Source organism: Scyliorhinus torazame, chromosome 19 (genome assembly GCF_047496885.1).
Source record: "Scyliorhinus torazame isolate Kashiwa2021f chromosome 19, sScyTor2.1, whole genome shotgun sequence".
NCBI classification, from domain to species: Eukaryota; Metazoa; Chordata; class Chondrichthyes; order Carcharhiniformes; family Scyliorhinidae; genus Scyliorhinus; species Scyliorhinus torazame.
Window position 1 is genome coordinate 94,579,155 of NC_092725.1, and position 24,543 is coordinate 94,603,697.

The 24,543-nt window shown below is 45.3% G+C and overlaps 1 protein-coding gene across 1 annotated transcript in view; it reads right to left on the reverse strand.

Moving 5' to 3' along the window:
• The window catches only part of fgfr1op2 (FGFR1 oncogene partner 2), a 36,954-nt gene that overhangs the window by 1,210 nt on the left and 11,201 nt on the right, over window positions 1–24,543 (reverse strand). The window contains exons 3-5 of the mRNA XM_072484831.1: window positions 17,636–17,753; window positions 5,132–5,274; window positions 308–421 (exon numbers count right to left, since the gene is read on the reverse strand). Of these exons, the coding sequence (XP_072340932.1) occupies window positions 308–421; window positions 5,132–5,274; window positions 17,636–17,753 (375 nt within the window). The remainder of the gene's footprint in view (window positions 1–307; window positions 422–5,131; window positions 5,275–17,635; window positions 17,754–24,543) is intronic.

A 24,543-nucleotide genomic window follows, 5' to 3' on the forward strand; every position in this document is an offset into this window, starting at 1 on the left:
CTATGCTTGCTGAACCTGTTGTGCACCGTGCATCCATTTCATGGAGAATAATCATGTCAATCTTTCAAATAGTTTTTCAAACTGCAAACAGGACTATACATGCAGAAGCTGTATGACATTAAGCCACGTCGGGTCTCTGACATAGCCTCCTCCTGATGACTGGATATTTCATTTTAAATGTAGAGAATGACATTTATTTGAATTAAACAATGTAATTACTAGGGTAAAGCAGTACATTTTAATGTTAAGTAACCTTCAATAACAAGGTGACCAATTATATTTTCATACTTGTATTCTACTCACTCACTTCTAATTGGACAATTCTTTCTTGCTCCTTGAACAGGCGTTGCTCGTCTATCTCAATTGCTTTTTTCATCACTGTGGCCATTTCATTAATCTTATCCACATGGACCTGGAGTTCCTGTAGGGAACAGTGTCAACAAATAAATTCTGCACCATAGAGCAACCACTGCTCCTGAATGATCATAATTCACTCTTAACCAACCACAGAATTCTATTATACCACCCCATTTCTGCAGGTTTACCGATTCAGTGACACACACAGGATTTTGCAGTCAGCAAATGACATCAGCCATTGGTTATGCTTGCCCATAGATTTTGCACTGGAGGCTGTTTTCAGGCAATCAAAAAGGTAGGGTGTACCCCTAGAGGGGGATGATGTATCAACAGGGTAACAACTGTCTCTTCTTAAAGTGACAAATTGTTCATGAGCAGTGCAGACTCTGAACTAGGAAGTGTCAGGTAGAATATGTTAATGTCAGATCAGGGACAGAAAGCAAAATAAAAGATGGAAAGAAAGATGTGATAAAAGGAAAAACTTTTGTTAATCTCAAACAATTAATTAAAACGTGATGGAATTTGACTCCACATGTTGGTGTTAATTTTCAGTACAGGGAGGTTGTTTGGTAGTAAAAAAGACTCAGCATGCCATTAAAAAACTTATGCAAGAATAAAGAAGCCATAACCTTTTCTGGAGATAATCACAATGGCTATCAAACACAGGTACACTGTTCCATGTGTTTCACTGCCAAATCCCTCAATGAGAGACCAGTACAGTGCAACTTCTAAAGATGCAAGGCAAATTGGACAGCAACTGCCGGATTTTCATGTTTAACTCTACATGGATGGTTGATGGAAGTTGTTGACCAATTAGCTTTAAGAATAATGAGCACCGAGCCTCACCATTAGGCCTACCACAAAATGCAGCCCAAATTGTTTTCATGTATCGTGTTTAAAAAAAAAGTGTTCTCCATCTAAACTGTTTTGTACAGTGCACTAACAATTTATGAATTATTAAATGATTATGTTATGAATGATCGTGGATTTTTTTTGGCTCAGAAACAGAGATTGTTTGTGCATGTCAAAAACCTTTCAGACAAATTTCAAGGATGTGATACCAGTTGTGTTAAATATAGGCGATCACAGATCCAGCACAACAGGTGCAAAATATTGTTATTCAAAATGTCACTAACCGGGATAACAGAGTCTGAAAAGTTTTTTTTTTTTTAAAATAGAGTATCCAATTCACTGTTTCCTATTAAGAGGCAATTTAGTGTGTTCAATCCACCTACCTTGCACATCTTTGGGTTGTGGGCGAAACCTAAGCAAACACGGGGAGAATGTGCAAACGCCACACGGACAGTGACCCAGAGCCGGGATCGAACCTGGGACCTCGGCGCCGTGAGACTGCAGTGGTATCACTGCGCCACCGTGCTGCCCTGGAGTCTCAAATTTACAAAGTTACAATTATTTTTAATAAACTGCTGAGGTTAATCAGCAGTTAAAATTTTTACTTCTTCCTACCTCCCCCTGGACCATAACCCCACTACCGAACATCAAGCCAGTTTCCAGGGCAGTCACTGACCTCATTACCCTCTATAGCTCCCCAACTCCATAGTCCCCCAAGCCTGCACAACCCACTTCTACCTCCTTCCCAAAATCCACAAACAGGGCTGCTCTGGTAGATCCACCATATCAGCCTGTTCGTGCACCACAGAGCTCATCTCTTCCTATCTTAACTCCATTCTCTCTCCCCTTGTCCAGTCTCTTCCCATTCGTAATTCCTGATACCTTATCTCAAATTAACAATTTCCAGTTTCTTCCCCCACCCCCACCAGGAGGGTCTGAGGGCTCTCCACATTTCGCTGAGCGGTGACCCAAACAATCCCATCCACTACCCTTCTCCTCCTCCTGGATGAACAAGTTCCGTCACTCAATTTCTCCTTTAACCCGTCTCACTTGTAAATAAAAGATGTTGCCATGGGTACCTGCATGGGCCCCAGTTACGCCTGTCATCTTGTGGGATATGTGGAACATCCCTTGTTCTAGTCCTACTTGGGCTGTAACCACAACTCTCTGTTATATCAATGACTGTATCGGTGCCACTTCATGCTCCCATCTGGAATTTAAAAAAAATATATAATCGATTTTGCTTCCAATTTTCTCTCCTTCACATGGTCCATCTCTGATACGTCACTTCCTTGACCTGTCTCCATTTCCAGTGATAGACTGACCACCAATATTCATTACTAGCTACGGGCTCTCTCAGTTCCCTCGACTATACCCTGCTTCCTGCAAGGACTCTATCCTGTTTTCCTAGTTTCTCCTCCTCCGTTGCATCTGGTCCAATGATGCCACCTTCGACATTGACGCTTCTGACATGGCTTGTTTTTCCTTAGCCATGGTATCTCTCCCACAGTAAGTGACAGGACACTCAACCAGGTTCAACCCATTTCCCACACCTCTGCCATTACCATTTCCCCTCTCTCCCAGAACCATGACAGAGTCCCTCGTCCTCAATTTCTGCTCTACCAGCCTCCGCATTCAAAGGATCTTCCTCTGCTATTTCCACTAACTCCAGCATGATGCCACCACAAAACACATCTTAACCTCACCAGCCTGCCAGCATTCTGCAGGAACCATTCCGTCCGCGAGACCCTGGTCCACTCCTCCATCACACCCAACTTCCCATCCATTCCCACAGCACTTTGCCTTGCAATCTTGGAATGTGCAAGACCTGCCCCTTTAACTCCTCCCACCTCACTAATCAAGGCCCCAAACACTCCTTTCAGGTTAAGCAGAGTTTCACTTGCACCGCCGTCAATTTGGTTTATTGTATTTGCTGCTCCCAGTGTGGCCTTCTCTACATTGGGGAGACTAAATGCAGACTGGATAACCGCTTTGCGGATACCTTCATTCAGTCTGCAAGTATGACCCCAAACCTGACTGTTGCTCATCATTTCAACTCAGCACCTTGCGCTTATACCCACACGCCTGCCCTTGGCCTGCTGCAATGCTCCAATGAAGCCTGGCGCAAGCTGGAGGAGCAGCATCTCACTTTCTGATTAGGTACGTTGAACAGAATTTACACAAAATTTAAAGTCCAGAAGGATGCCATTCGACCTATTGAGTCTGCACCTGCCCTGGGAAAGAGCATTCTACTTAAGCCCACGCCTCCGCCCTATCACTGTAAACCAGTAACTCGACTTAACCTTTTGGACACTAAGGAGCAATTTAGCATGGCCAATCCACCCAACCTACACATCTTTGGACTGTGGGAGGAAAGCAGAGCACCTGGAGGAAACCCACGCAGACACAGGGAAAAAGTACAAACTCCACACGGACAGTCACTCGAGGCCGGAATTGAACCCGGCTCAGGACTCAACATTGAATTCAACAACTTTAGACTGTGACCTTTCTCCTCCATCTTAAACTTTTTTTATATCCCAAACATTATTGTCTCAATGCAAAAATCACTCCTAACCCCACCCGTGGTCATCGATCTCTTGTTCTTAGGCTTGCTACACTTTAGTTGCAATCTCTTCCAGCTACAGTATAATAAGAATGTTTCCTCTCTGTTCTGATGAAGATCCAAACGGACTCAAAACATTAACTGTTTATCTCTCTCCCTACAGATGCTGTCAGACCTGCTGAGTTTTCCCACTATTCTGTTGTTTCGGATTCCAGCATCCATTGTATTTTGTTTGTTATAATTTTTGAAATTTGCTTGTTTAAGCCAGTGCTTTTAAAGGTCTATAATAATTAAACAGTGCAACTGTGCTCCAGACCCAAGATGACCCTTGAGATTTCCTTTAATGAAGACTTCTATCTAGCGCCAGGAATGCACCAGTGTGAATTTTCTGTAGCGCAAACAACGCAACCCTATTAAAATCAATTTAATCTGCGACATTTACAGTCACATCAGGCTGGAGTCTGTCCCAAACTGCTGGAAGTACAGGTTATGCACGAGTCCTTTGCAAGGCTCAACAATCCCAATTCATCTGTTTTGATGTGTAATTATTACTATCCTGTTTTTGCCAGCGGGCTGAATCAAATGCCACTGCAGTACTGGAGCATTGAGTTTTAAAACAAATCTGACATATTATAAATAACAATTCTCCCAATAGTGTTGCATTTTTAAAATGAGCATTTACATGTCCTTCTGAAACAGGCAGGTGGCACTACAATATATCTTACTCTGAAATGATAGACTCTTATATCACAGGTGATGGTCATTTGGCTCATCATGCCTGTGCCAGATCTTTGACAGAGCTTTCCAAATTAGTCTCACGCCCTCCATTCTTTCCCCAAGCTCCTGAAAATCTTTCCTTTCCAAGTAATTTTACAAATCATTTTACAAGTTGCAATTGAATCTGCTTCCACTACCCTTTCAGGCAGCACATTCTAGATCATCATAACTGCCAACATTTAAAAAATTGTTTGTTTAATAGACCTTAATTCCAAAATTGTAAAAAAAAAAATGTAATCCTTGAAGTGGCTCAGAAGCTTTTAATACAATATGTGACCAGTCCAAAGATGTGCAGGTTAGGTGGATTGGCCATGCTAAGTTGCCCTTTGTGTCCAAAAAGGTCGGGTGGGGTTACTGGGAATAGGGTGGAGGTGTGGGCTTAAGTAGAGTGCTCTTTCCAAGGGCCGGTGCAGACTCGATGGGCCAAATGGCCTCCTTCTGCACTGTAAATTCTATGATCTATGATTCTATTTTGGTATAATCCAAGAGTAAATTCCTCCTTGGTGCATAATGTTCATTATACAAGGAAGCCGTAACAGACAGAACACAATGAAAGAAAAAGGAGGAGATCCGGTCACTAACCTGGGAATGCTGTTCCTTTAATTTTGTAATCATCAAAGGATCATCTTTTTTGCTGGCCATCAGCAGGCGGAACATCTGCTCCCTGTACTTACTCATTATGAGCTCCAATGCAGATTGATGTTCTTCTAGTGATGTCCGTAGTTCTAGGGATATGAAGAGATTCCAATAACAACTCATTGCCAATGTTTCTTGAAAATGCTTTGCACTGTCTTATCAAAAGGTTTCACTAAGATTCTATGCAATACTAACATTAAGAGAAACGTTCACAAAACAAATGCAAAGCCTAAATCAAATTGGACCTGCAAGCACAATAGGCTTCTGAATATGTAGCCACAATGGACTTCCAATAGTCTTAGACCAGGGTTTCTCAACCAGGATTGCCTGAGCATCCCAAAAAGGTTCCGTGCAATTTTAAGGTTTTTAAAAATTGTACCAACTTTTTCAAAATAGATTGTTCTTGTATTGAATACAAAGAACAAAGAAATGTACAGCACAGGAACAGGCCCTTCGGCCCTCCAAGCCCGTGCCGACCATGCTGCCCGACTAAACTACAATCTTCTACACTTCCTGGGTCCGTATCCCTCTATTCCCATCCTATTCATGTATTTGTCAAGATGCCCCTTAAATGTCACTATTGTCCCAGCTTCCACCACCTCCTCCGGTAGCGAGTTCCAGGCCCCCACTACCCTCTGCGTAAAAAACTTGCCTCGTACATCTATTCTAAACCTTGCCCCTCTCACCTTAAACCTATGCTCCCTAGTAATTGACCCCTCTACCCTGGGGCAAAGCCTCTGACTATCCACTCTGTCTATGCCCCTCATAATTTTGTAGACCTCCATCAGGTCGCCCCTCAACCTCCGTCGTTCCAGTGAGAACAAACCGAGTTTATTCAACCGCTCCTCATAGCTAATGCCCTCCATACCAGGCAACATTCTGGTAAATCTCTTCTGCACCCTCTCTAAAGCCTCCACATCCTCTGGTAGTGTGGCGACCAGAATTGAACACTATACTCCAAGTGTGGCCTAACTAAGGTTCGATACAGCTGCAACATGACCTGCCAATTCTTATACTCAATGCCCCGGCCAATTAAGGCAAGCATGCCGTATGCCTTCTTTTTTTTTTTTTAATTAATATTTTATTGAAAATTTTTGGTCAACCATCACAGTACATTGTGTATCCTTTACACAATAATATAACCGTATAAATAACAATGACCTGTTTTATAAACAAAAATTAAATAATATATAACAAAAACGAAAACTAAAACTAAATGGCAACTGCCTTGTCTCAGATAAACACTCTCCAAAAATCTGATTTAACAGTCCAGTATACAATTATTTATAGCAACGACCTATACATATTATACATATATATTAACAACCCTGAGAGTCCTTCTGGTTCCTCCCCCCACCCCCTCCTGGGCTGCTGCTGCTGCCTTCTTCTTTTCCAGTCCCTCTATCTTTCTGTGAGGTATTCGACGAACGGTTGCCACCGCCTGGTGAACCCTTGAGCCGATCCCCTTAGGACGAACTTAATCCGTTCCAGCTTTATAAACCCTGCCATGTCATTTATCCAGGTCTCCACACCTGGGGGCTTGGCTTCCTTCCACATCAACAGTATCCTGCGCCGGGCTACTAGGGACGCAAAGGCCAAAACATCGGCCTCTCTCGCCTCCTGCACTCCCGGCTCCTCTGCAACCCCAAATATAGCCAACCCCCAGCTTGGTTCGACCTGGACCCCCACTATTTTCGAAAGCACCTTTGTCACCCCCACCCAGAACCCCTGTAGTGCCGGACATGACCAGAACATGTGGGTGTGATTCGCTGGGCTTCTCGAGCATCTCGCACACCTATCCTCTACCCCAAAACATTTACTGAGCCGTGCTCCAGTCATATGCACCCTGTGTAACAGCTTAAATTGAATCAGGCTTAGCCTGGCACACGAGGACGATGAGTTTACCCTACTTAGGGCATCCGCCCACAGCCCCTCCTCAATCTCCTCCCCCAGCTCTTCTTCCCATTTCCCTTTCAGCTCGTCTACCATAATCTCCCCCTCGTCCCTCATTTCCCTATATATATCTGACACCTTACCGTCCCCCACCCATGTCTTTGAGATCACTCTGTCCTGCACCTCATTCGTCGGGAGCTGCGGGAATTCCCTCACCTGTTGCCTCGCAAAAGCCCTCAGTTGCATATACCGGATTGCATTCCCTTGGGGCAACCCATATTTCTCGGTCAGCGCTCCCAGACTTGCGAACTTCCCATCCACAAACAGATCTTTCAGTTGCGTTACTCCTGCTCTTTGCCATATTCCAAATCCCCCATCCATTCTCCCCGGGGCAAACCTATGGTTATTTCTTATCGGGGACCCCACCAAGGCTCCCGTCTTTCCCCTATGCCGTCTCCACTGTCGCCAAATTTTCAAAGTCGCCACCACCACCGGGCTTGTAGTGTATTTCTTCGGTGAGAACGGCAATGGGGCCGTCACCATAGCTTGTAGGCTAGTCCCCCTACAGGACGCCCTCTCCAATCTCTTCCACGCCGCTCCCTCCTCTTCTCCCATCCACTTACTCACCATTGAGATATTGGCGGCCCAGTAGTACTCACTTAGGCTCGGTAGTGCCAGCCCCCCCCTATCCCTACTACGCTGTAAGAATCCCTTCCTCACTCTCGGGGTCTTCCCGGCCCACACAAAACTCATGATACTCTTTTCGATCCTTTTGAAAAAAGCCTTTGTGATCACCATCGGAAGGCACTGAAACACAAAGAGAAATCTCGGGAGGACTACCATTTTAACCGCCTGCACCCTCCCTGCCAGTGACAGGGATACCATGTCCCATCTCTTGAAGTCCTCCTCCATTTGTTCCACCAATCGCGTTAAATTTAACCTATGCAATGTACCCCAATTCTTGGCTATCTGGATCCCCAAGTAACGAAAGTCCCTTGTTACCTTCCTCAGCGGAAAGTCCTCTATTTCTCTGCTCTGCTCCCCTGGATGCACCACCAACAACTCACTTTTCCCCATGTTCAGTTTATATCCTGAGAATTCTCCAAACTCCCGAAGTGTCCACATTATCTCTGGCATCCCCTCCGCCGGGTCCGCTACATATAACAACAAATCATCCGCATACAGAGATACCCGGTGTTCTTCTCCTCCTCTAAGTACTCCCCTCCACTTCTTGGAACCCCTCAATGCTATTGCCAGGGGCTCAATCGCCAGTGCAAACAATAATGGGGACAGAGGGCATCCCTGCCTTGTCCCTCTATGGAGCCGAAAGTATGCAGATCCCCGTCCATTCGTGACCACACTCGCCACTGGGGCCCTATACAACAGCTGCACCCATCCAACATATTCATCTCCAAAACCAAATCTCCTCAGCACCTCCCACAGATAATCCCACTCCACTCTATCAAATGCTTTCTCGGCATCCATCGCCACCACTATCTCCGCTTCCCCCTCTGGTGGGGGCATCATCATTACCCCTAGCAGCCTCCGTATATTCGTATTCAGCTGTCTCCCCTTCACAAACCCAGTTTGGTCCTCATGGACCACCCTCGGGACACAATCCTCTATCCTCATTGCCATTACCTTGGCCAGAATCTTAGCGTCTACATTTAGGAGGGAAATAGGTCTATAGGACCCGCATTGTAGCGGGTCCTTTTCCTTCTTTAGGAGAAGCGATATCGTTGCCTCAGACATAGTCGGGGGCAGCTGTCCCCTTTCCTTTGCCTCATTAAAGGTCCTCATCAGTAGCGGGGCGAGCAAGTCCACATATTTCCTGTAAAATTCAACTGGGAATCCATCCGGTCCCGGAGCCTTCCCCGCCTGCATGCTCCTAATTCCTTTCACTACTTCCTCTATTTCAATCTGTGCTCCCAGTTCCACCCTTTCCTGCTCCTCCACCTTGGGAAATTCCAGCCGGTCCAGAAAGCCCATCATTCTCTCCCTCCCATCCGGGGGTTGAGCTTCATATAATTTTTTATAAAATGCCTTGAACACTCCATTCACTCTCTCCGCTCCCCGCTCCATCTCTCCTTCCTCATCCCTCACTCCCCCTATTTCCCTCGCTGCTCCCCTTTTCCTCAGTTGGTGGGCCAGCAATCTGCTCGCCTTCTCCCCATATTCGTACTGTACACCCTGTGCCTTCCTCCACTGTGCCTCTGCAGTACCCGTTGTCAGCAGGTCAAATTCTACGTGTAGCCTTTGCCTTTCCCTGTACAGTCCCTCCTCCGGTGCCTCCGCATATTGCCTGTCCACCCTCAGAAGTTCTTGCAGCAACCGCTCCCGTTCCCTACTCTCCTGCTTTCCTTTATGTGCCCTTATTGATATCAGCTCCCCTCTAACCACTGACTTCAGCGCCTCCCAGACCACTCCCACCTGGACCTCCCCATTATCATTGAGTTCCAAGTACTTTTCAATGCACCCCCTCACCCTTAAACACACCCCCTCATCTGCCATTAGTCCCATGTCCATTCTCCAGGGTGGGCGCCCTTCTGTTTCCTCCCCTATCTCCAAGTCCACCCAATGTGGAGCGTGATCCGAAATGGCTATAGCCGTATACTCCGTTCCCCTCACCTTCGGGATCAACGCCCTTCCCAAAACAAAAAAGTCTATTCGCGAATAGACTTTGTGGACATAGGAGAAAAACGAAAACTCCTTACTCCTAGGTCTGCTAAATCTCCACAGGTCTACTCCTCCCATCTGCTCCATAAAATCTTTAAGCACCTTGGCTGCTGCCAGCCTCCTTCCAGTCCTGGACCTCGACCTGTCCAGCCCTGGTTCCAACACCGTATTGAAATCTCCCCCCATTACCAACTTTCCCACCTCTAGGTCCGGGATGCGTCCTAGCATCCGCCTCATAAAATTGGCATCATCCCAGTTCGGGGCATATACGTTTACCAAAACCACCGTCTCCCCCTGTAGTTTGCCACTCACCATCACGTATCTGCCCCCGCTATCCGCCACTATAGTCTTTGCCTCAAACATTACCTGCTTCCCCACTAATATAGCCACCCCCCCTGTTTTTCGCATCTAGCCCCGAATGGAACACCTGCCCCACCCAACCTTTGCGTAGTCTCACCTGGTCTATCAGTTTCAAGTGCGTTTCCTGTAACATAACCACGTCTGCCTTAAGTTTCTTAAGGTGTGCGAGTACCCGTGCCCTCTTTATCGGCCCATTCAGCCCTCTCACGTTCCACGTGATCAGCCGGGTTGGGGGGCTTTTTACCCCCCGCCCCCTTGTCGATTAGCCATCCCCTTTTTCCAGCTCCTCACCCGGTTCCCACGCAGCTGTGTCCCCCCCCAGGCGGTGCCCCCCCCGCCCATCCCACCCCATGCCAGCTCCCCCCTCTCCCCAGCAGCAGCAGCCCAATAGTTCCCCCCTCCCACCCACCCCGCTAGATCCCCCACTAGCGTAGTTACACCCCCCATGTTGCTCCCAGAAGTCAGCAAACTCTGGCCGACCTCGGCTCGCACCGTGCGACGCCCCCTCCTTCCTGCTTCCCTATTCCCGCCATGATTATCATAGCGCGGGAACCAAGCCCGCGCTTCCCCCTTGGCCCCGCCCCCAATGGTCAACGCCCCATCTCCTCCACCTCCTTTCCTCCCCCCACCACCTCCTGTGGAAGAGAGAAAAGTTACCACATCGCAGGATTAATAACATAAAACTCCTCTTTCCCTCCTTTTTACCCCCCTCTTCGCCCCCCATACTCGCCCCACCACTTTGCTTCAAACGTTCTTTTTTTTAAAAAACCCGCTCATTCCAATTTTTCTTCCACAATAAAAGTCCACGCCTCATCCGCCGTCTCAAAGTAGTGGTGCCTCCCTTGATATGTGACCCACAGTCTTGCCAGTCGCAGCATTCCGAATTTTATCTTCTTTTTGTGAAGCACCGCCTTGACCCGATTAAAGCTCGCCCTCCTTCTCGCCACCTCCGCACTCCAGTCTTGGTATACGCGGATCACCGCGTTCTCCCACTTACTGCTCCGAGTTTTCTTTGCCCATCTAAGGACCATCTCTTTGTCCTTAAAACGGAGAAATCTCACCACTATGGCTCTAGGAATTTCTCCTGCTCTCGGTCCTCGCGCCATCACTCGGTATGCTCCCTCCACCTCCAACGGACCCGCCGGGGCCTCCGCTCCCATTAACGAGTGCAGCATCGTGCTCACATATGTCCCGATGTCCGCTCCCTCCGCACCTTCAGGAAGACCAAGAATCCTTAGGTTGTTCCTCCTCGCGTTGCTCTCCAGCGCCTCCAGCCTTTCCACACAACGTTTATGGTGTGCCTCGTGCATCGCCGTCTTCACCACCAGGCCCTGTATGTCGTCCTCATTCTCGGCAGCCTTTGCCTTCACGACCCGAAGCTCTCGCTCATGGGTCTTTTGCTCCTCCTTTAGCCCTTCGATCGCCTGTAATATCGGGGCCAACAGCTCCTTCTTCATTTCCTTTTTGAGTTCTTCCACGCAGCGTTTCAAAAACTCGTGTTGTTCAGGGCCCCATATTAAACTGCCACCTTCCGACGCCATCTTGGTTTTTGCTTGCCTTCCTTGCCACTGCTCTAAAGGATCCACCGCAATCCGGCCACCTTCCTCTCCTTTTTTCATCCGTATCCAGGGGGGGATTCCCTTCTGGTTCACCGCACAGTACTTTTAGCCGTTAAAATTGCCGTTGGGGCTCTTATTAAGAGCCCAAAAGTCCGTTCCACCGGGAGCTGCCGAAATGTGCGACTCAGCTGGTCATCGCCGCACCCGGAAGTCTCGCCGTATGCCTTCTTGACTACCTTCTCCACCTGTGTTGCCCCTTTCAATGACCTGTGGACCTGTACACCTAGATCTCTCTGACTTTCAATACTCTTTGAGGGTTCTACCATTCACTGTATATTCCCTACCTGCATTAGACCTTCCAAAATGCATTACCTCACATTTGCCCGGATTAAACTCCATCTGCCATCTCTCCGCCCAAGTCTCCAAACAATCTAAATCCTGCTGTATCCTCTGACAGTCCTCATCGCTATCCGCAATTCCACTAACCTTTGTGTCGTCTGCAAACTTACTAATCAGACCAGTTACATTTTCCTCCAAATCATTTATATATACTACAAACAGCAAAGGTCCCAGCACTGATCCCTGAGGAACACCACTGGTCACAGCCCTCCAATTAGAAAAGCATCCTTCCATTGCTACTCTCTGCCTTCTATGACCTAGCCAGATCTGTATCCACCTTGCCAGCTCACCCCTGATCCCGTGTGACGTCACCTTTTGTACTAGTCTACCATGAGGGACCTTGTCAAAGGCCTTACTGAAGTCCATATATACAACATCCACTGCCCTACCTGCATCAATCATCTTTGTGACCTCCTCGAAAAACTCTATCAAGTTAGTGAGACACGACCTCCCCTTCACAAAACCATGCTGCCTCTCACTAATACGTCCATTTGCTTCCAAATGGGAGTAGATCCTGTCTCGAAGAATTCTCTCCAGTAATTTCCCTACCGCTGACGTAAGGCTCACCGGCCTGTAGTTCCCTGGATTATCCTTGCTACCCTTCTTAAACAGAGGAACAACATTGGCTATTCTCCAGTCCTCTGGGACATCACCTGAAGACAGTGAGGATCCAAAGATTTCTGTCAAGGCCTCAGCAATTTCCTCTCCAGCCTCCTTCAGTATTCTGGGGTAGATCCCATCAGGCCCTGGGGACTTATCTACCTTAATATTTTTTAAGACGCCCAACACCTCGTCTTTTTGGATCTCAATGTGACCCAGGCTATCTATACACCCTTCTCCAGACTCAACATCTACCAATTCCTTCTCTTTGGTGAATACTGATGCAAAGTATTTATTTAGTACCTCGCCCATTTCCTCTGGCTCCACACACAGATTCCCTTGCCTATCCTTCAGTGGGCCAACCCTTTCCCTGGCTACCCTCTTGCTTTTTATGTACGTGTAAAAAGCCTTGGGATTTTCCTTAACCCTATTTGCCAATGACTTTTCGTGACCCCTTCTAGCCCTCCTGACTCCTTGCTTAAGTTCCTTCCTACTTTCCTTATATTCCACACAGGCTTTGTCTGTTCCCAGCCTTTTGGTCCTGACAAATGCTTCCTTTTTCTTTTTGACGAGGCCTACAATATGAAAAATAATAATTCAATACTGTTTTAGTTTGTTTGCAGTTTTATTTTATAATATGCATGGTGGGAGGGGAGGGGGGATTCCATGGAATTTCACATAGTATAGGATTCCTTAAATAAACCTTTTGGCTGAGACTTACAGGTGTTATTGTATAGGTTTCAGCTTTATTTAAGGCAAGGTTTTCTGAGTGATTGAACATGAAAAACCTTGCAGTTAGAAACTACCCCAAGAGGGCCCTCATAAACGTTCCACAGTGTTTCACAATGGATTGTTTTAGAACTGCAAGAGCTGTTGTGACATAGGCAACCATTTTGTGCGTAGCAGGATTCCAAAAAACCTGTTGGCTGAGAGGAAACATCAGCTGCAAACAGCCGAGAATTCCCCACTCTTCAAATAGATATGGGACACAATGTCCAACCATATCAGCAACATGGGATCTCAGTTTAACAACTTCCAGCAATAGAGTGTTCCATCAGTACTGCACTAGGGAGCCGACCTATGTTCCTAACCTAGATTATTGGAATACACTGCAACACGTGATGAGAATACAGAATGTTCTAATGTACTACACTGATGAATTGAACACTAGTGTACAGACAAAATACTGTAAAGCAATTTGGCGCCAACTGGCTGGATTCTCAGAATTGACAGATTGAAGAAAGGCTGACATGAATTACCAGCTGCCTGCTTTATGAACATACCTCTTCATTCACCTGAGGAAGGAGCAGCGCTCCGAAAGCTAGTGACATCGAAACAAACCTGTTGGACTTTAACCTGGTGTTGTAAAACTTCTTACTGTGTTTTATGAATGACAGGCAAAAATCCAATAAAGCATTTCTGTGTATTTAATTTGCTGTGGTAGTTAGGAGTACAAACATTTCAACAGGAAAAGAAAATAGCAAAACCTTTAGGAAGCGTACAATTCATCAATAGATAAATAGTCCAAAAAAAAGTTGCTACAAGCTGAATGTAGGGAAAAGCGAGGTATTCCCGGTGAATGAGCTTGCACAGCGGGCTAATTTAGGGGGATGCCATTTATGGTAGCGAGGGATACGTTTAGGTACTTGGGGATTCAGGTAGCGAGGGAATGGATGGGGCTCTATAAGTGGAACTTAACAAAGCTGGTGGAGGAAGCCAGGAGGGATCTTAAGAGGTGGGATACATTGCACTTAACATTAGCGGGGAGGGTCCAAGTGGTGAAAATGAATATTCTGCCAAGGTTCTTATTTATCTTTCAGGCTCTCCCGATCTTTATACCAAAGACCTTTTTTCGGAAAGTGGACACAATCATCTCTGACTTTGTATGGGCAGGGAAGATGCCGAGGGTGGGGAGGACCCTGCTACAGAGGCAGAGGCAGCAGGGGGGGGGGTTGGCGTTGCCAAACTTGCTTCATTATTATTGGGCGGCGAATGTGGACAAGGTGCGGCGATGGTGGGAAGGAGAAGAGGTAGAGAGGGTTAGGATGGAGGAGGAATCTTGTAAGGGGTCTAGTTAGAGGGCTATGGTGACGGCAGCATTGACAATGGCTCCGAGTAGATATTCAGGGAGCCCACGGTGAAGATATGGAATCAGCTGAGGAGGCATTTTAGGGTGGAAGGGATGTCGGTGCTAACGCCGCTGTGCGAGAATCATGGGTTTGAGCCGGGGGGGGGGGGGGGGGGGGGTATAGTGTATACAGGAGGTGGAGGGAAGTGGGGCTGGTCAAGGTGAGGGATTTGTATTTAGAGGAAGGGTTCGCCAGTCTGGAGGAGCTAAGGGAGAGGGTAGAGCTGCCACGGGGTAGTGAGTTCAGGTAACTACAGGTGAGGGACTTTGCATGAAAGGTCTGGAAGGGGTTCCATAGATTGCCGGGATACACCCTGCTGGAGCGACTACTGCTTCCTGTGGAAGGGGAGGGAAGAATTGGGATATAAGTGGCTGGGGGAGCAGGGAGGCGAGCAGGTGGTGAAGATCGAGGAAAAATAGGAAGCGGAGTTGGGAATGGAGATCAATTGGGGAGTATGGAGTGAGGCACTGCAAAGGTTAAACGGGACCTCCGCTTGTGCAAGGATGAGCCTGATACAGTTCAAGGTGGTGCACAGGGTGCATATGACTCGGGCGAGAATGAGTGGGTTCTTTCAGGGGGTAGCAGATGAGTGTGAGAGGTGTGGATGGGGGCCAGCGAATCATGCACACATGTTTTGGGGTTGTGGAAAATTGGGACGTTTCTGGGCGGTAGTGTTCGCGGGGGGGGTGGGGTGAAAAAGGAGGAAAATCTGTACAAACTGTGTAGTTGATTGTTGGGAAGAATGTTTCCAGGGGTGTTTATTTGCTGTAACCTACTTTGATACAAGTTTGAATAAAATGCGTTAAAAACAAAATAGTTGCACGTACAAGGTTAGTGTCAGCGGAAGGTGGCCGTGGCTTCACATCGCCTAAACCTGGACAGTGTAAATTGACCACTGATTCATTTACACTGTTCCAACAGCATTAGTGAAATCATTTCCAAATGTCATTATAGTTGGAGTATAAATGCTCCTCATTGATCCTTCATGTATTATCTTTCGGCTGTTGAATGTTTGTCTTGGGGCAGCTTATAAAACTCAGATATTAAGATATTTCAAACAAATCCTGTTCAATGCAGATTGCTCCTTTTTGTATTCGGAAACAGGATATGGGAAAACTCGATAAAGTCTCATTTTATTTTAATATTACTATTAGCAAAAGAATTAACAGACTAAACTGAATATTTAAGTGTCCTAGCTTCTGTTACCATGTTTTTCACATTTCGAACAAATGTAGAAACCAACTATTTTCTAATACACCTGATAGGTAAGAGATAGCTATTTAGTGTAAATATTAAGCCCAAGTTTTTAAATACCCATTTTAAATTCACTCATAACCTCAGGTCATCTCAAAACATAGAGATACAAAACAGCATAACTCCATTATAGATTAAAACAGCACATTTGCAAGACAGTTTGAAGTTTGACACTATACTTGTGCTGTCAGATCAAGGACAGAGCAACACCATAGTAATATGAAGGCACCATTGTTCACAATGCAGATAACAGCTAAGTCAGCAGAAGACCAGTTTAAGCTGGTCGCGATAACAGCACAGAATCACATTCCATAACATGCACAAGTATTCAGACATGAAACAATTAAAACTAATGTTGCACATTGAAGATTGGCAGCTAACCGTCAAATCAAAAGCATTCGATTCTAACCCAAACCAATTAGGATTACATAGGGGTGTAGATAGACGGCTAAACACGGATATGATTTAGTATAACCGTGAGGGTCTGTACAGCCATTTTTTATCTGGATTATTCTATACTTTGATCTAAACTATTCTCTATCTCTATACTTTCACTTTTTCACTCTAACTCTTGAAGTAAATGCAAGCTGTTTTCCGTAAGCAAGAAACCATTTCTGTATTACTTTAAAAGTTAAATTGTGTACAAGTTGCTTCTCTTTAAGTCCTTTTTGCTAGCCGAACTTATTAGAGAATAAGATTTAAGTGATTTTCAATTGTAATCAAATAGAGGCAATAACGATTCTTATTTGCACCCGAGAAGTTTTAACTCAAATTTCTACTGAGTTTTAGTGTTTGCAAGTGCTGCTAGATCCGCATGGTAGATCTCTTTCACCAAAGGAGAGACGCCTAGAGGAGGCAGCTTTCAGCCTGTTCCACAATTCAACCTTAGTGGCTTATCTCTTTAATTTATATCTTTTCAACAAAAATCCATCGATTGCAGTCTTAAAAATTTCAATTGTCCTCCACCATCAGGTCTTTCGTGAGGGGTGGGGGGAGGGAAAAGGAACGAGGGAAAGTGGGGAAAAAGAGTTCCAGGCTTCCACCACCGTTTGTCTAAAAAATGCTTCCTCCTTTCACTCCTGAATGTTAATTGCATAAATTAATATTAGGTGTTTACAGGTGTGGTGGGTTACTCATTAGATAATGACTTTGGCACATGTAGAGACACACTAGGTCCTTTTAATTGGCTGTCACCACTGTTAATTGCTTTATTTTTATTTGGTTCAAAAGTTAGGGGAGACATACATCCATAGTGTATCACTTTGTGAATAAATCTAAAACGGAGTAAAGATTGACTTCTGGTCTCTGCCTTCACCAACTGGCTATAAGAATTTTGACACTAAATAGCTCAGCTTTGATTTTAAGATTGTTACCTGTTCCCCACCAGATAAAATACATTTATTTCTGACAATACAAATTGCATCATCATTTTCAATATTTTGATTACAAGAGTTTTGATGCGCAGAACTAAAATGTATTCATTAAATTGTCTCAATCACAAATGATTTGAAGGGAGATAACCTGCGCATTCAGTGAGTGCCTCTCAATTAATTTCATTAATAGACACAATGAAGATATACCTTTATTTTCTTGCTGTAGGTCTCGGATTTGCCTGTTCTCCTGTTGGATTCCCATCACAAGGGTGGAGCGGGGTCGGTGCCTGGCCACTTCATTTAATTCCTGAATGTCTTCCTGATACTGAATAACAAAAGAATTGCAATTCTCCTCAGAAAGAATAACAAAAATCAGTAACAAATCCACAGTATTTTGTTCTGATTACCCTGTCCACAGAAATAGGTCACCACCTAATGTTAGCAGTTGATGTGGAGATACCAGCGTTGGACTGGGGTGAGCACAGTAAGAAGTTTTACAACACCAGGTTAAAGTCCAACAGGTTTATTTCAAATCACTAGCTTTCGGAGCACTCCTCCTTACTCAGGTGAATGAAGAGGTATGTTCCCGAAACATATATATATATATATATATAGACAAAGTCAAAGATGCAAGACAATGCTTTGAATGCGAGCATTTGCAGGTAATTAAGTCTTTACAGATCCAGAGATAGGGGTAACCCCAGGTGAATGAGGTGTGAATTGTCTCATATCTTTTTATTAAAACAGTAAAAAATATATACAAGGCCAAACGGTAAAAACACTAATTTTGTGTTGGAGAAACAGGGTATCCTCCCCTCAGTACCAATGTACGGGGGGGGAGGAGGTGGATACTCTGATTATTAAAACAGTTCACAACACTTTTCTACAAAAAACAAATGGTACAAGCACTAAACTTTGCACTGGAGAGACCAGGAACCCTCACATCTGAACCAACAGAAGGGGGTTGGTGGGGAGAGAGGGGAAAGGAGGGTGATGGGGAGGGAGGGAGTCGGAGTGTTGGTGAAGGGGCACTGCCTGAACTATCTACAGAGGCAGAAAAACAAAAGAACCTTCAATTATGATGTGCTAGGTTCTGGGAGTTCCCCAGAGGGGGTGAAGGGTGACATAGTGTCAGGCACGAGTGAGACCCGCACCCCGCTCCAGAGCGTCTCTTGCACTCTGCGCTCCCGACACTGGGCGGCTGACAGCCTTCGGACACTCGCCCTCCGGGCCCGAATAAGCCAGGACAGTTGGTAGGATTTCGCAAGCCCAGGCCAGATGGTGGGGGAATGAATGTAATGCGACATGAATCCAAGGTCCCGGTTGAGGCCGTACTCATGTGTGCAAAACTTGGCTATAAGTTTCTGCTCGGTGATTTTGCGTTGTCGCGCGTCCTGAAGGTCAACTTGAAGAACGCTTACCCGGAGATCAGAGGCTGAATGCCCTTGACTGCTGAAGTGTTCCCCAACTGGAAGGGAACATTCCTGCCTGGTGATTGTCGCACGATGTCCATTCATCCGTTGTCGCAGCGCCTGCATGGTCTCGGCAATGTAACACGCTTCAGGACATCCTTTCCTGCAGCGTAGGAGGTAGACAACGTTGGCCGAGTCACACGAGTGTGCACCGCGTACCTGGTGGGTGGTGTTCTCACGTGTAATGGTGGTGCCCATGTCGATGATCTGGCACGTCTTGCAGAGATTGCCATGGCAGGGTTGTGTGGTGTCGTGGTCGTTGTTCTGAAGGCTTGTGAAATCCTACCAACTGTTCTGGCTTGAGACAATTCACACCTATCTCGGGATCTGTAAAGACTTAATTACCTGCAAATGCTCGCATTCAAAATATTGTCTTGCATCTTTGACTTTGTCTTTATATATGTTTTTGGAACATACCTTTTCATTCACCTGAGGAAGGAGCAGCGCTCCGAAAGCTAGTTAGCAGTTGAGTAAGAGTCTGAAACAGCAAGTTAAGAGTTGTGGGGTCTGCTTCTCTCAGTAGGAAGTAGGATAGTAAGAGAAAGAGAAAAGTGTGATATCTTGCAAGGAACAACTGGTATGATCTTACTTTATCAAGGTCAAGTTTCCTGCTGATTGATGACTGAGAGGAATTAATAATGATCTTAGAGATGTCTCTTTACAGACCATCCCAGTCTTTTTGCAGAGCCAGAGTATGTTAGACTGTTATTTCAATCAAAGAAATAGAGGTGATAGTTGTAACTAAAACACAAATCATTTAGATAGTGATGATATTTAAATTCAATTCTACTGGTCTCACCTGTAAACATCTGAAACCCTGTAAAGACTCAACAGAACATTAGTTCTGGCTTCTACCAATGTAGTTTTTCCCCTATTCATTCACAGAATGTGGGCTGCCTGGGCCAGCATTTATTGCCCATCCCCTCAGAGGGCAAAGATAGTCTCATCTATCATCTTATGGAACTCTTGACATTTAACTGGACATAACTCTAAACAGTAGGCTTCTAACTATCAACTTTTTCTTTAAGCACCATACAGAATATATAGCATAGAAAGAGACCATTTGGCCCAGCGAGTCTGTGCTGGTGTTTATGAACCAGATGAGTCTCTCCCATTCCACCTACCTCCTTCCTCTTTTCACTTCTCTCTCATATAACTTGTTTCATTTCCTTCTGATAACATTGGAACATAGGAATTAGGAGCAGAAGTAGGCAATTCAGCCCAACGAGCCTGCTCCGCCATTCAGTCAGGTCATGGCTGATCTCTTCCTGGTCTCAAAGCCACCTCCCTACCTGTTCCCCATATCCCTTTAACCAGTTTAAAAAGAAAATCTGAAATATATCTATCTATTGCCTCTTGAAACCATTTAATGATTCGGACTCCACTGCACTATGGGGCAGCGAGCTCCACAAATTCGCCACCCTCTACAAGAAGTGGCTCCTCCTTATCTCAGCCTCTCAAACTATATCTGTGAACTCTTGTCCTAGATTGCCCCACAATCTAAAACGTTGGTCTACATTACGTTATCAATCCCTTTTAGTATTTTATATACCTCGATCAGATCCCCTCTCATACTTCTAAACTCCAGCGAGCATAAGCCCAAACTGTTTAATCTCTTCTCATGCAGCAACCCTTTCACCCCCGGAATCAATCTGGTGAAGCTCCTCTGAACTGTTTCCAATGTTACCACATAAGGTAGCATCTTACAGGTCCTCAAATAAGGGGACCAAAACTGGACACAATATTCCAGATGTGGTCTCACCAACACCCTATACAATTGCAACAATACTTCTCTACTTTTATACTCCAGTCCTTTTGCAATAAACGCTAACATTCCATTTGCCTTTCTTATTACGTTTTGTACCCGCATACAGATTTTCTGCGATTCATGAACAAAGACACCCAGGTCCCTCTGCCCAGACGCATTTTGAATCTGCTTTCCATTTAGATAATAATTTGCCTGACAATTTTTTCAGCCAAAATGGATAACCTATACTTATTCAAATTAAACTCCATCTGCCAAATTGTGGCCCTATTTCCTACATTATCTAAGCTGTATGTGTCAACCACCTACTACGGTAACAAGTTCCACATTTTAATCACTCCCTGGGTCAAGAAATTTCTCTTCAATTCCCTATTGGATGTATTAGTAACTATCGTATTTTTATGCCCCTTGGTTTTGGATTTTCACACTACTGAAAACATTCTTTCCATAACTACCCTGTTCAAACCATTCATAATTTTAAAGATATCTATCAGGTCATCTCAAAATTCACAAGTTTCAAAGTAATAGATTTTGACAAATTTCCGACTTCAACAATTAATATATTTACATTTGTAAACGGCCTTTAACACTTCTTAATGAGGATGGATCTACTTTCCAGCTCCAGCCAATCCTGCACTGTTGTTGCTCCTCTCTCCAATGATATGCTCTCAAATAAATTCTCCCCTTCAGACAGTTTTTTAACTGGGAGAACATTGAAACCTTCCAGCATTGCCAACAAGGATCATACTTGCTAAGAGCCAAGAGGCACAGCTAGTACTGCTAAATAAATAACATATTAAAAGGATATTTCCATTTTAAGATAATATGAATCAAAGAGAGTTAAATGAACATTCTATCCCGAATTTAACTTTATTGGATACAAAGACACAAGATAAATCAGGAAATAAGTTGCACATAGTAGTGTTTAGATGTATTCAAATGGTAGGATTATTGGGATTATATATGACACTGGTTACTGGATTGGTGAAGCACAAAGGCAATGTGCAGCTCTGTAAAAAAAAGTGTACAAAGTCTTGGCTCCAGCTCTATTCTGTACCCCCTGGCTAGTTGAGTTTGAACAAACTGAAGGGATAATTAATTCCTCCCTATCCCAGGTAGACCAAAGTCAATTATAGAATCCGTATCAGCTGCCCGGCAAAGACCATCCAACACCACATAGACTTGAGTGGAACATAGTATTTTCCCAGTCTGTATAGCTTAGACTCCTGTTTACATTGGGAAAAATGAGCCTATATTCTCTGGAACATTTAAATATTTCCATTATAAATAAATCCATTCGGCTCATTTAAATATGTGCTCAACCAATTCACCTGGGGTCCAGGATTCACCGGCCTTGCCAGCGAGGCCTCAACCAAGCACCATACTGATTCTCAAAGTTGTGATGGCACCCTGGGGTGGGAGAACTGGGGGGTGTCTCACTGGAAAATTGAGGCTGCTGGGTTGTCGGGGACAGGACAAGGTGGCACCTTTGCACTGTCAGTGTGACACTGCCAGCCTGGCACCATCAGGGTGCCCAGGTTGCCCATGCCAGGGGGCCTTGCCCACAAGAGGTGGGGTGAGGGGGTGGGGGGGTAAGAGAGGATCAGGACCCCGGAAGAGGTAAGTGGGTGAAGTGGGGGAGTCCTGAGATCGTAGTGGGGAATGCAGAGGGGGGTCGGAAGATCGGGGCGGCCTTTACAAATGGCACCTCAATCCACAAGTAGTCTTAAAGAGTGGCCTTGACGGGGAGTTCCTCGACGAGCCCAAAAAACACCCACAAAGTGCCATTGAATAGTAGGGTCTTTCTCGGCGCTGCGTGTGCCGAGTAACACTCCACTAAACACTCTGTTCAGCGAACTTTAACTCGGGTCCATTGAATCGCGTCCTGTAGGTCAGAAGTCCAAAATCATAATCAACAAGTAGGTTTCAATGAAGAGAGAAAGTAGAGAGGTTTAGTGAGGGAATTCCAGAGCTTGGGATCTAGGCAACCTAAGTCACAGCCACCAATGGTGGAGTGATTATAATTGGGAATATACAAGAGTTCAGAATTAGTGGAGCGCAGATATCAGCAGCAGATGAGCTGAGACAGGAGCAAAGTTGGGCAATGTTCTGCAAGTGGAAATAGGCAAACTTAGTGATGGCACGAATGACGTTGTAAGGTTATCTTAGGATCAAATATGACAGCAAGGTTGTGAACAGATTGATTTAATCTCAGAGTTCTGTCAAGTAGAGGGAGGAAGTTGTGTACTAGGCAAGGGAATTTGGAGTGAGGACCAAAAAGAACAGCTTCGGTCTTCACAATATTTGAATAAAGAACATCAACTTGTGATAACCATGTGCAACATTGACACTGAGTTTACTGTATTGATACTAATACAAATTAACTAGTCAGTTACCATCTTACTGACTTTGGGATCTTGCTATGCACAAAATGGGTGCTGTTTTTGCCTGCATAATAGAAGTGATTGGAATGAAAATAAATTACAGGTTATGAAGTGCTTTGGTTATTACTAAGAGACATGAGTTACTGTGCAAGATATTCCTTTCCTTTTAATCTATTATCTCAATGCTCCCATTATCAACAGCTGTTAGAAGCTTCTTCCCCTGAGTATTAGGAGGGGTTATTGGGTTACGGGGATAGGGTGGAAGTGAGGGCTTAATGTGGGTCAGTGCAGACTCGATGGGCCGAATGGCCTCCTTCTGCACTGCATGTTCTATTTTACCAGTGTGTTTTGCTGCTCAAAATACACTCGTGATCAAAGAGTTAAATGTATATACATACACTGTTCTACACTTAAGTGTAAACAGTTTGAACATTTCAAATGTTCACCACTATTCTTTGCTAATATCCTAGCAACAACTTCCTAAATTGATCTGTCATTTTGAATGCAGTAATGACAGTGAACGGGGGCAGATTTGTGGAAGCAATTCCACAGTAAGACTGTTTTATATAACAAGACTCTATTTTAGGATTCTATGATAGGTTCCATCCATCTCACCATATGCACTAAACAAATTCTTTTTTAAAAAAAATTTTTTTTATTGAAGCATTTGCAAACTTTTTATAATAACAAAACAATAACATAAACGTCAACATGGTAAACTAGACATTTCCCACCCAACCCCTTCTGTACACCCCTTAACCATATTGCACCTATCCGCCCCCCCCTCCCCCCCTTCAGAATGCTGCTTCTGCTGACATTTTAATTTTCCCCGAGAAATTTGACGAACGGCTGCCACCTCCGAGAGAATCCCAGCATTGACCCCCTCAAGGCAAACTTTATTTTCTCCAGCTTGAGAAACCCAGCCATGTCACTGACCCAAGTCTCCACACTCGGGGGCTTCGAGTCCCTCCACATTAAAAAGATCCGTCTCCGGGCTACCAGGAAGGCAAAGGCCAAAACGTCGGCCTCTTTCACTCCCTGAACTCCCGGGTCTTCTGACACTCCAAAGATCGCCATATCTGGACTCGGCACCACCCGCGTACCAAGTACCTTGGACATTGCCTTGGCAAACCCCTGCCAAAATCCTTCAAGCTTCGGGCATGCCCAAAACATGTGGACATGGTTTGCTGGGCTTCCCGCATACCTCGCACATCTATCTTCTACCCCGAAAAACTTGCTCATCCTCGCCGCCGTAATGTGCGCCCAGTGTACCACCTTAAACTGTATTAGACTGAGCCTGGCACATGAGGAGGAATTAACCCTGCTTAGGGCGTCCGCCCACAGACCTGCCTCTAACTCCCCACCTAGCTCCTCCTCCCACTTGCCCTTCAGTTCCTCCACTGGGGTCTCCCTCCAACAACTCCTGATAGATATCCGATACCTTCCCCACCCAGGTACCAGAGACTACTCTGTCCTGCATGCCTCGTGGCGGCA